This window comes from Opisthocomus hoazin, chromosome 5 (genome assembly GCF_030867145.1).
Source record: "Opisthocomus hoazin isolate bOpiHoa1 chromosome 5, bOpiHoa1.hap1, whole genome shotgun sequence".
In the NCBI taxonomy this organism is placed as follows: domain Eukaryota; kingdom Metazoa; phylum Chordata; class Aves; order Opisthocomiformes; family Opisthocomidae; genus Opisthocomus; species Opisthocomus hoazin.
Genome location: NC_134418.1, coordinates 39,433,920 through 39,446,505, shown reverse-complemented (window position 1 = coordinate 39,446,505; position 12,586 = coordinate 39,433,920). Strand labels below are relative to the sequence as shown.

The 12,586-nt window shown below is 47.7% G+C and overlaps 1 protein-coding gene across 3 annotated transcripts in view; it reads right to left on the bottom strand.

The window, feature by feature from the left end:
• Nucleotides 1–12,334, bottom strand: part of PCDH10 (protocadherin 10) — a 33,853-nt gene extending 21,519 nt beyond the window's left edge. For all 3 annotated transcript variants that reach the window (XM_075420975.1, XM_075420976.1, XM_075420977.1), the window contains exons 1-3: nt 8,694–12,334; nt 7,300–7,358; nt 6,611–6,717 (exon numbers count right to left, since the gene is read on the bottom strand). In XM_075420975.1, coding sequence (XP_075277090.1) covers nt 6,611–6,717; nt 7,300–7,358; nt 8,694–11,309 — 2,782 coding nt within the window. In that variant the 5' untranslated portion in view covers nt 11,310–12,334. The remainder of the gene's footprint in view (nt 1–6,610; nt 6,718–7,299; nt 7,359–8,693) is intronic.
• Between the last annotated feature and the right edge of the window lie 252 nt (nt 12,335–12,586).

The following is a 12,586-nucleotide window of genomic DNA, read 5'->3' as shown; positions in this document are numbered from 1 at the left end:
ATGCAAGAAAAGACATATTTTATGAATTTAATTTTTTGCCATTCAGAAGATTTGATAATTAACACAAAATGGTTATTTCAATTTTCAGAGTTCCTAGCAAAGTTATATGTAAACAACAAATAACCCTGCTTTTAATAGGAAAACGATTACAGTTATATTTTGCTAACAGTGTATCAGTGACCATATTCATTCAAGATTTCCTGAAAGATAGCAGGAGAAAGAAAAACTTACAGATAAATATTAAATTATATTCCTTAGTCAGTGGGGAGTGAGATATTATGATATTGCTCTTAAGATACATATTCAAAGACAGACCCATTTTTCCCTTCATGGATTTTTATTTCCTGTGAAAAATTACCCTCCATTTTACTATTTTGTTTTCACATCAGCTGGTAAACTGCAAAATGTCTCTATCCAAATATTATTTTTTAGTTCCCTTTTGAATACTGCTTGTCTACTGCAGTGCACTGAATGGTATTATATAACGGCTTATGATAAAAGAGATGTTATAGCCACTATAAATCAGGATTTTGAATAAACAAAATAATGAATGTAGGGGGTATAAAATGTATGCTTCTATGACAAACTTTCCCCCCCTTGAAGATGACAACTTGTAAAAGAAAAAAAAAATTTATATACATATACATCTAAATTTTAAGATACACTGCTGGAACATACAGCTAGAATTGAAATGCTTGTTTAGGATGGGAACAAAATGTTCAGAGAGGCCTGGGTTGGGTATTGTTCCTACTTGAATCAGTCACAACATTCCCTCAGAGTTTAACGGGTGCAGAACCAAGCCCTTGGTTTTAGTATTTTGACAGAAAATAAATTCAAATTAGCAGTCTGACTTTGAAATCCCTGGGTACCTATATATATTTACACTGACTATGATATGAATGTTGGCTATTCTTCCTCCATCTTTTTCCTGTGGGTCAAGGTATAGAATTCTCTGTTTCTAATTGAAAAACATTAAAAACAGGGCGGGGAGGCTATTTGCTGTTTTCCAAGAAGAAAGGGTGTATCACAGTAAACGAAGTAAGACGTTCAGCACAGAACTCCTTCATACACCAAGAATCATGTTCTTGATTTATAACAAAAAGAAACGTTCAGCAGTATAACACTTCCGTCTCTTCTACCTCATAAATCTGGTTATATATATGATCCTTCAGAACTAAACTATCCATCATAATTGCAAATCCACATTAAAGAAAAATGCTTTATATTTTTCATTTAGTTATCGTATTAGACCTTGCATGCAGATAAACTGAGATTTTAAAGGTGACTCTGAATGCTGAATTTTAAATGTCCTCTGTGGATACAAATAGTATAGTGCAGTGAAGTGCTGAAAAATGATAAGCGTTGCACTATTCCAAATACAGCATACATATAAACGCTCATGGCAAAGGCCACTAGTTCATTTTTATTTGTTCAGGTCTTATTGCTAGATAGGCCAGTGGGCAATATGAGCTCTCACTTGACCTTAACTTTGCAGGTTTTGAAGAGAAACAAGCCCCCACGCCTCCTCCCTCAAAGGAAACCAAAAACTAGGAAAGGAGTTAAATATTAAATTTGATATCTGCATCTGAAATTCCTGAACTCAGGTGCTTTGAATCAGATACTTGGTAGGGTTGAACTTCTGAAGCATATTCCCAATTTGCTTCCTTATCCTATTTCAAAAGGAGAAAATAAAAATTTCTATGTGCATGAACTCTAATTGGTTTGAAAGACAGTTCAGATCAAAGCAAAAATTAGGCCTAAAACCATTTTAAAATAATGTATTCTTTCTTAATTTAATTAAGGGAGAAGAGCCATACACCAAGCCTTTAGAGCAACGAATGAACACGTCCATATGTATTGCTGAGTAAATGATGTAATAAAAAGCAAATATACAAATTAAATATTTACAAAGGATTTTTGTAGCATTGTTATTGAGAGGGTTTCTTTTACCCCCTAACATGTCATTTTTTCATAGCTTTGGCTTTTACTTGGAATAAAATGGCATCTTCTGTTTCTTCTGTGGCAGTTTTTCTTAAAAAAGCCAGTTAGGTGTGAGATAGGTGTGACGCAGGGAACCAGGCCTCCTTCTCAGAGCTCCATTACCAGAACAACTACCCATCTGGTTAGATTATCCTTGAGCAAGTTACTCATTTCCCTGTGATTCATGTTTTGTGTTGGTAAATAATGATAATAATGTTAACCTCCTTTGTAGAAGACTTCATCTACTGAAGAATTGGGCTTTATGAAATAGAGTTATTGTAATTCTTTCTTGCTAAGTAATTGGTGTGCCGCCTTGGATAAAACTGACTTCATCTGAATGAGAACATGAACAAAGACTCAAACATCTTCAATATTCAGCTCATCCAAATCTCAACTTCAAAGCCCTATCTGGACCATTGAGATGTGAACATTATTAAGCATGCAGTCCAAGGAAAGAAGAGAAAAAAAAAGTAAAAGAAACCGCCCTTAGCTTGAGTCAAAGCACTTCCTAAGCCATTTCCATGTTCACTCTCACTTTATCCGAGATAGGCTCTTAGCCCATGTGATCTTCAAAACAGGATTTAGCTGTCACTCTGCATAGGCTCAGAAGGAATACTGGTTCTCTCTGTCCCTTTATCACTAAAATTCTTCTTCTGACTTCCCAAATTCTTCTCCTTATGAACACTGAAATATTGCAGCTCTTCTGCAATAGCACATACTAACCCTCTCGGGTTTTGCCTATTCTGTAGTGGAAAGGTCTGAGGCAATGTTTCACCCCGTGCCTTTGTATTAGACCCCTATCAATCCCCTTCATAAAGTCCACTAGCCGAAGCCTGATTTTAGATCTCAGCCTGATTTTAGGTCTCAGCCCGTCACCAATGCATACTGTCCAGTACTGCACAGAGGAAATGATCAAAAAAGCTGATACATTTTATAGTATAAATGACAGTACATGTACTTAGCTTCACATCTTGGATGTTCCTTCCTGGAGTGTGTCTGAGAGACCATGCCAATTCAGTCAAAAAGGTGAAACAAAGGTAACAGTGTGAAGAATTCTGCAAGTTCGGCCTGAGGAAGCCGAGTAGCTAGTGAGCAACCACATGAAATAAGTTAATGGTATGAGTCCAAATCTTACAGGACAGGTGTCTAATCACACAATTTAAACATACACACATGTGGAGTATTAATTGGCACCCAAGTTGGCAATTTCACAAGGGAGGCCAAGAATTTAATCAACCATGGGAAACAAACTAACCTCATGCTTAGAAATTACTCCTACAGAACATGATTGAAATACAGTGTGTTAATAATAGGTAGCAGTGTTGCATTAGCTGCATTTGTTCTATAACAAATAGTAGCTTTTGTCTCAACAATTTTGATCCAAAGAAGAGCACAAGTAATTAGAACACGCATGTGGGGTTTGAGAAACCTCTCCTCTGTTTTCCAAAAACTTCTTGCACTTCTTCACCTTTGGAAAGTCATTTTCCAACAAGCTCAGATTCCTATCCCAGTCAACGAAATGACTACTCGATCCATGAAAATCTGTCTCTTGAGTATCCCACTGCTTGCCATTTCCCCCTACATGCGGATGACGGAACTTTTGCACTTCATGGATGTTTAGGTAGATAAGAATGTGGCTAATTACGATGCATTCGGGTGGTACTTCAATGGGAACAATATGAATCCCTTACATACATTCCAGCATATTTGAAACCATGATTAAATCACTGTTAAGAAAATCTATTTTGTTAAAAGGTGAACTAGAATCTTATGTCAAAACATAATGAAATATTTTATGATACATAGAACAGCTTAGTTCAGAATTTTGACTAAATAATTGGGCAGGACAAATCTATGGCACAGTCATAGATTTTCATCCTGCAGGTTGTCCTTCCCAATTAATAACTGACCACGACTTTAGACAGTCAGTGTGGCGAGCAATGGACTACTATAGAATAGCTACTTGTGTGCCACAGGACTGTTCAGTGATGGCAGTAACAGAAGTCATGCACAGAACAGTAAAAAGATGTTCTGCGAGCAGAACATGCTGCTGGCTAAAACTGGTAGGGAGTGAGTTTTTTTTGTCAATGAATTATCTACTAAATATTTTTGGATGCAAATACGATGCTTTTGAAAACAAATATGATGCTGCATGGTATCAGGTAACGTTCTGAAAAAAACAGCCCAAACTTCATCCATGTTATCAACCAGTGTGTTTTCCTTCAATAATTTAGGAAGAAATGATGATATAGCACCAGAATGACTGAAAAACTGAGAAGACATTCCCTCAGATATTTTCTCTAGCCATTCAAGATCAAACAAGATTTATGCTCCTTTTTTTTTCTATAAAATTCATCACCAAAATCTAATAGCAAGTGCGAACTTTTTAGATCAAAATATCTTGTCATCACTGAGATCAAGGGGCAAGTTCTTTGCATCACGACAGCAGGATTCAGCCCAAAATGTACAGGAAAACTATATTATACGTATGCAGAAGACCAAAGCGATTTCTACAGAGATTTGTATTTAAATATCTATTTGGAACTAGAATTTTAAAAATTCTGCATGAAAATTATTCTCAAAGCACAGCACCAATATATTTAATTGGAAGTTCTGTGTACTTGAGGTTTCAGTTCAAACTGTTAATTGTGAGTAGATCAAACCTAATTGACACCTTTCATTACTTCATATGTCGTCATCATTGAAGACATGGAAGTTCACACATCACATCAGATTCTTAATAGTTTGACATTATTTTGAAAGTATAGAGTAGATTTCCCCCCTTCCCCAGTTTGATAAAACAGAGATGATAAAAATGAAGCATTTACCCAGCTAAGGACTAATGCCAAGTTTGACAGTAGTTTCAGTGTTCATACCTTAGATAGACTACTTTTAAAATGGAGAAAAAACAAAGCGCAGAGGCACAACAATAACAGCACTGAATGTATCTAAAACAAAATAGCTTTCAGTTGATGTGCAACTACATGATTATATTCCCACCATCAGTCAAATCCAGCCCCTTCTGCAGATGTTTATTCTTTTCTCTCCTGTTTTGTTATTATGGTTCATTATGTTGAGGGACTAAGCTGATTGAAATGTTCATTGAGATGACTGCTGCAGTAAAATGCGTAAAAGGAAAAAAAAATGGAATGCAGGGAGGGCAGGAGGAGAGGGAGCTTTTTATAACTCAGTAGCACTGATTGCTGCATCAGAAACAGTGCGAAAGAAAGGGCGGGGGAGGCTAAATACATGGCTTTTTAAATCAACAATAAATCATATGCCATATATGGGCCAAAAATGAAAGAGGCTCTGTGTTCAGATGTAAACTTCTGGCAAGACCTGGTTTGTTGTCAGGTTCCCAGACACAAAATAGACACTCTGTTCACTTAGCATGAAGCCCTGCAAGAAGCAGGGAGCTCCGGAGACTCTTGGCTCTTCTTGAGTCTCATTAGGTCTGCATATTAATGACTTGCAGCAACATAAAGGGGCCCTGTAGTAGCCTCCTCTTCCCCTGGTGCCTGGGTTTCCCATCGTTAAGGGCACAGTGACTACAGCAGCAAGAAAACAGAGGATGTTAACAGAGCACGCGGGAGAGGCAGCACTGCTGTGACAGTACCGACTCCCTTGCCCTGGTATCCTCTAAGACAGGGGTCAGGGGAAAAAAACGGCTGACTGAAGAGACTCTGGCAGTATTTTCTATGACACACTTGTGGCAAATCCTTATACATGGTAGAGCACAGAGGAAACAAGGGGAAAGAAATCGCTGTATTGAACCAAGACACACCAGATCTTTGGACACTGTGGTAGGAAAGAAAGCACAAGCATTTGCGGCTAAAATGCAGTGCGAGGGTGAGAATGAATTCTAATACATGGGCTCTAAACAAATGTCCGTTTCAGAAGAAAACTCGCAGCATGAGAGCAAAGGCAGCAAGCCGTACACATGGGAATAACAGTGCAGTGTATGTATCTTCTAGGTGATTCAAATCATAGTCTTTTAAAGCATTTTTTTCCTTTGTCAGGACTGAAAGAAACATACTTAAGAATACCTTAGCTTTATTGACATGGAGATCACTTATAATATATGGTGCCTCAATATGAATTAAAAAACAACCCTCAGAAAACGCTACGGTATTACACATTCAGAGCACCCAACGTGTCTCCACTGATCCCCAGCAAAAATCCTCACAGTCTGGCTGTCATTCCATCACTGGGTTCATTCTCTCCCTTGGGAACTCCCCCTTCACTTCACACTGCCATGCCAGCTGAAGTGCCCACTAAACAGAATTGCCTCATGCTTTGAAATTCTGCAAATCTGCCATTGAAAAATGCACTATGAAACTTACCAATAACTTTGTTTTAATGTGCAAGAAGTTTTGTTACAGCAAATGATGCAGAACATACCATCCCCCCCCAAACAAATGAATAAAATAAACTCTGCCCCATGAATGGCAGGGGTTCAAAACGGTCTCCTTGACCGGGCTACTGTAACAGAAAGCTGACTTAAACCCAGCCTCCCGTACAATATGTTCACATCATTTATGCCACTCTTGTATCATATTCCTGTAAGTAACCGTTCTTTCTAGTCTCCCTACTTAAAGATCTACTATTTCCATTCCCTCATCAGACTTACCAGAGGATTGACCTCGATTAGTGGCATCATGATCACTGTCTCCTTGCTCACTGTCTCCATGACCACTGTCCTTAGAGCTTACTATGTCTGCTTCCTGGAATGCAGAACTAGACACAGAAACATCTTTACATTAGAATAAACATGAAAGAGGAACTCGTAAAACATTCTTCTGCCATCACATGGCCAAACACAGTTCTACATTCACCCACTCCCGTCTGCTTCACTGCTTCTGCAGGGGTGCTCTGTCCACCATGACCAAAACTGGCATTTTCAGACCTTGGCAGTCCAGCTGAAACACCCTTTCAGCAAGCACTATTGCTCCGCCTGGTTTTCATGTAACTGGTGTGAATAATTTGGTAGCATTTACTGAAGTTGGGTAGCTAAATTTTGACTCAGAGAGACCGACGTTATCTGGAAGACCCTACTACAGAAGCATTCATAAGCATGTAAAGCACGTTTTAGACTAACACAAAAAGAGATTTTGTTCTCTTTTCAGTTGGTTCTGAAACCAGTTCAGAAAAGCTGTAATTCAAACTCATTTAGCTGACCTTTTCTTTATTTAATGTGTCTACACGGGTTCAATTTCCCATTGCTTGACTACTATTTTACACCCGCAGTAAACGCATTTCTGCACCCCATTCAGACTTGGCAAAGCATGCATTAGGAAACCAAGGCGAAGGAGCTCATACCTGTTCACCCGTCGGGGTCTGTCAACTAGATAACTGAGCTCAGCGCGCTGATGTTTCGTCTAGGAAAAAGAAAATATTGGAAGACATTTTAACTCTTGGTATTTCCGTAAACAGCATCAGAAAACATACCAGAGCAGCTCACCATATTCACTATAAATGGCAATGTTTAGCTGCAAGTAGGCCTACACAATCTGTTTCTAGGATGTAAGGGGGAAAAAAACCCAGCTCTTATTCTTGTTCGCACAGATGGGAAGGCGTGAGGGATTTTTTCCTGAGTTTTTTTGGGATGAGATTCTGACACGTTTTCTGACAGTGCATGCTGTCGAGCCTCACAAGGACTCCCACAAAAATCAACAGAACTATTTTGAGAGTTGTGTACTACTTGGTCTGACAAAAAACTTACTGTAATCTACTTTTCAGCCTGTTTTTAATTCCAGCGTATAAAAATAGGGGGAGACAGTACAGTTACTGCACCCTAAGGAAAAAAATACATTGAGATACCCTCAGGTCCTTAAAAAGGCAGCAGCAGACAGAGTTTTACAGACATCTGCAGGAAAGGTCAATCTTACAATCCAGTGTTAGAGATTTTACTGCAAGACTTAATGCTTCAGACAACATCACTCAGGCCACCTCTGCCAGACTGGGCAGCATTTCAGGTGCCAGCGTCTAAGAGAGGATGTGCTGTTTTCGTTAGCGCACAGGCAGAGAGGTACTGAGCGGGTGTGTGAGCTAACCCGGAGGAAAACCATGAACAGGGGAGCATTCTGGCACGGCGTATGCTGCGATAGCAATTCTCCCCACACTAGGTAACACAACACAGGCAACGCGTGTAGCGGGAGGGGACGTTCAGTCTCCGCACGTAATTTCACGGAAACTCTTTCTCGACGCTTTCCTTTGCGAACTCAGCTTTGGGTTACAAAGCGCTGTTCAGATGAAGAAAAGTCAATTAGTAAACCCTAATTCACAAATTAATTAAAGCTCTCGCTGACTGTAGAGATTGTCACGGTCCCAGAGGGGGGTTCCGCCAAAGCCTTGCTCCCACACGCAAACGTTTCAGGAAGGGAAAAAAAAAATTAAAGAAAAAAAATAAAGACCGAGTTTTCAAACGTTGCTTCGGAAACCCCTGCGATTACGCCTCAAGCCATTCCCTCCCCGTCAGCCGCGGCCACCCTGCGAAAGGCAGCCCCCCGCCCGCGGCCGGCTTCCCTCGCAGGCACCGGGGGCGGGGGGGGGGGGGGGGGGGGGGGGGGGAAGGCCACGCTTGCCTGCCGCCGTCTGCGGGCCCGGGACGGGGGGGGTAGCCCGCGGCTGGCCCAGGTGGTCGCAACGGTCCCGCAACGGTGCGGCGCGCGGGGCTGAAGCGCGGTGGGGGGTGCCGGTCGGCCGGGCCTTACCTCGCTGGACAAAATGCTGCCGTTGGAGATGATGTCGGGCTGCTGGTCGGCGTAGCCGGTGACAATGGCCCCGCAGGGGTTGTGCTCGGCATCGGTGCTGCGGGAGGGGCTGCAGGGCTTGAGGAACATCAGGTCGGTCTTGGCGGACTCGGGGGTGAGGCAGACCTGGTAGCAGTAGTTCTGGTTGTGGTGGTGGGAGCCGAAGCTGCCGGACTCCTCCACGGGCACCTGCGCCGGGTTGCTGGGCGCGTTGGAGCTCTGCACCAGCATGATGTCCGACTTGCTGAGCTTCTTCTTGCGGGCCCGCGCCTGGCGGCTGCAGCAGGGGCAACAGCAGCAGCAGCCCAGGCAGCAGTCGCTGGCCAGGCAGGTGTAGATGTTGAGCTTCTTCTCCTTCTGGCAGCGCACGGCCAGGACGATCATGGCCAGCAGGAAGACGAAGGAGACGGAGCCCAGGGCGATGATGAGGATGAGGGTGAGGTCGAGCGAGGTGTCCCCCCCGGAGCGGCTGGGGCGATGCTCGCCGGGGCCGCCGCCGCCGCCCCCGCCGCCCCCCCCGCCCGCCCCCGCGCCCGGGCCGCCGCCGCCGCCGCCGCCGCCGGGCCGCTCGGCCGCGCCGTCCACCAGCACCACCTGGACGGCGGCGGTGGAGGAGAGCGGCGGCTGCCCGTGGTCGCGCACCTCGATGACCAGCTCGTAGGGGCGCTGGGGGTCGCGCCGGGCAGGCACCCTGCGGGCCGTCCGCAGCTCCCCGGTGCGCCAGTCCATGCGGAAGAGGCTGGCCTCGTTGCCCCGCGCGATGCTGTAGGTGAGGCGCGCGTTCTCGCCGTCGTCGGCGTCCACGGCCGCCACCCGGCTGACCAGGTAGCCCGGCTCGGCGCCGCGGGGCAGCGCCTCCCGCGCCGGGGTGCCGTTGCGGCCGGGCAGGGGGCTGACGATGGCGGGGGCGTTGTCGTTCTGGTCCACGACGACGATGTGGACGGTGGCGTTGCCGGCCAGCGGCTGCGGGTCCTCGCCGGCGTCGCGGGCCTCCACCTGGAAGCTGAACTCCTTGAGCTGCTCGTAGTCGAAGGAGCGGAGGGCGTAGAGGAAGCCGTTCTCGGAGTTGATGGAGACGTAGGTGAAGACGGACATGCCCTGGATCTGGCTCTCCAGGATGGAGTAGGCGAGGCGGGCGTTGGCGCCCTGGTCCCGGTCGGTGGCGCTGACGGCGTAGATGTAGGCGCCGGGCACGTTGTTCTCGCTCACGTAGACCTGGTAGACCGGCTGGCTGAAGCGCGGCGCGTTGTCGTTCACGTCGCTCACCCGCACCTGGATGGACTTGCTGGTGCTGAGCGGCGGCTGGCCGCGGTCCCGGGCCACCACGGTGAGGGTGTAGGCGTCGCCGCCGGGCTGCTCGCGGTCCAGCGGGCCTTCGGTGACGATGGTGTAGTAGTTCTTGAAGGAGCTCTTGAGGCGGAAGGGCGCGTCGCCCTGCAGCAGCTCGCACTGCACCTGCCCGTTCTCCTCCGAGTCGCGGTCCGAGACGCTGAAGAGGGCCACCACCGTGCCCGGCGCCGCCGCCTCGCTCACCGCCTCCTTGACGGTGGAGAAGCTGATCTCCGGCGCGTTGTCGTTGGCGTCCAGCACCCGCACCAGCACCTTGCAGTGCGCCGGCACGGCGTTGGGCCCCAAGTCCTTGGCTTGCACGTACACCTGGTAGACGCTGCTCTCCTCGTAATCCAGCTCGCCGCTCACCTCCAGCCGCCCGGTGCGCGGCGCGATGCCGAAGAGCTCCCGGGCGCGGGCCGAGATGTGGCTGCTGAAGGAGTAGATCACCTCGCCGTTCTGGCCCTCGTCGGGGTCAGTGGCGTTCAGCTGCAGCACCAGCGTGCCCGGCGGCGAGTTCTCCGGCAGCGACACGGTGTAGACGGGCTGCTCGAAGGCGGGCACGTTGTCGTTGGAGTCCAGCACCCGGACGGTCAGCAGGGCGGTGCCGGTCCGCTGCTGGGGCTGCCCGCCGTCCACCGCCGTCAGCACGTAGCGGTGCACCGCCTGCTGCTCCCGGTCCAGGGGCTTGTCCAGCACCAGCTCGGCGAAGCGGTTGCCGTCCCCCTGCGTCTGCACGTCGAGGGAGAAGTAGCTGTTGGGGGTGATCTCGTAGGTGCGCAGCGAGTTGGTGCCCACGTCGGGGTCGAAGGCGCTCTCCAGGGGGAAGCGGGTGCCCGGCGTCGCGCTCTCCGAGATCTCCACCGTCAGGTCGGGCTCCGGGAAGGCGGGAGGGTTGTCGTTGATGTCCAGCACCTCGATCTCCACCCGGAACAGCTCGAGGGGGTTCTCCAGGAAGACCTCCAGGTGCAGCAGGCAGGAGGGGCTCTGCTTGCAGATCTGCTCCCGGTCGATCTTCTCGTTCACGTAGAGCACCCCGGTCTCCAGGTTGAGCTCCAGGTAAGGGCTGCGGGAGTTGGGCGCCGTCTGGAAGCGGCGAGCCGAAAGTTTTGTAATGTCCAAGCCCAGGTCCTCGGCGATATTCCCCACGAACGTGCCATGCTCCTGCTCCTCCTGCACCGTGTAATGGAGCTGGCAAAGGGCCCCCTCCACCATCCAGAGCAAGACAAAGAGGAATAGCACGATCATCTCCAAGCGGGGAAAGAGATCCCCCCCTCCCCGACACCTCCTCTTCCAACAGCCACCACCACCACCACCACCTCCTCCGAAAACACACAGTACAGTCTGCCTTGCCTGCCTATCTGTGTGTGTGTCTGTGTGCGTGTGTCCGCGCCTGCGAGCGTGCGGAGAGAGAGAGATCGGGGGAAGGAAGGGGGGGGGGGGAAGAGAGAGAGGTTGATTTACGGGGGGTGCTAGATATTATTTCTTCTGATTCATGTTAGGATTTTTTTCTCCCCCATCTCCCTTCTTTTTGTTACGAGTATTACTGTTTCACACGCTGACCAAATGAAGAAGGCAGGCGTCCCCACTTCATCTGTGATCTTCGAAATAAACGGTCAACTAATAACAGCTATTAGCTGGATGTATCTAGAGATACACAGTAGCCCGCTCTTATTTATTCCGAGAGTCTTGGCACTGCACCGCGGCAGCAGCAGTGGCGGCGGAGGCGGCAGCAGCAGCAGCAAATCCCAGGGAGGAAATTTTTGTATTTCAAGATTGTCCTCGGTTTGTCTTCCTGGTGGGAGCTGCAGGGGTAGATGCTGCTGGAAGAGCCGGTGGACATGCCCTCTTTAGACGCGAGAAAAAGGCAGAAAACCGCGAAATTAAAAAAAAAAAAAATTACACCCCGCAAAAAGGTTTCATATATATATATAAAAAAGGCAGAGAACAGCTTTGCTACCCAAAACTTTCAATCCCCGATTTCTCTGGGATTTCCTCTTTTTTTTTTTTATTTAAAGATCTCAGATTTTCCTCTCTTCTATCAACAGTCTTTCATTTTCTTCTTTTATTGCTATCGTTACGTTCATCATCATCACCACTCTGCTTTTTATGGATGAGCTGATCAGTTTGGTGGGGTTTTTTTTCCCCCTCTCTTGCTGCGTTTGCGTCTAGCCCCTCTCTGTCTCTGTCTGTCTCTGCTGCTGCCGCTGCCGCCGCCGCTTGCCTCCCGTCCCGGCTCCTCCGATCTCTGCCGGCGGTTTCTGGAGCCGGCAGCGCTCGGCTTTTCTGTTTTTGCGCAGCGCTCGGCTCCTGCCAACCAATCGGGGAAGGCAGCAACGCCCCGCCCCGCCCCACCGCGGGGGGGCGGCGCCCCATTGGCCGCGGCGCACGTCAAGTAGGGCTGCGTCGGAGATGGCGGAGCCGGCAAGGCAGCGTAAGGCAGGCAGGCAGGCAGGCAGGCAGGCAGGCAGGCAGGCAGGCAGGCAGGCAGGCAGGCAGGCAGGCAGGCAGCTCGCTCGCTCGCT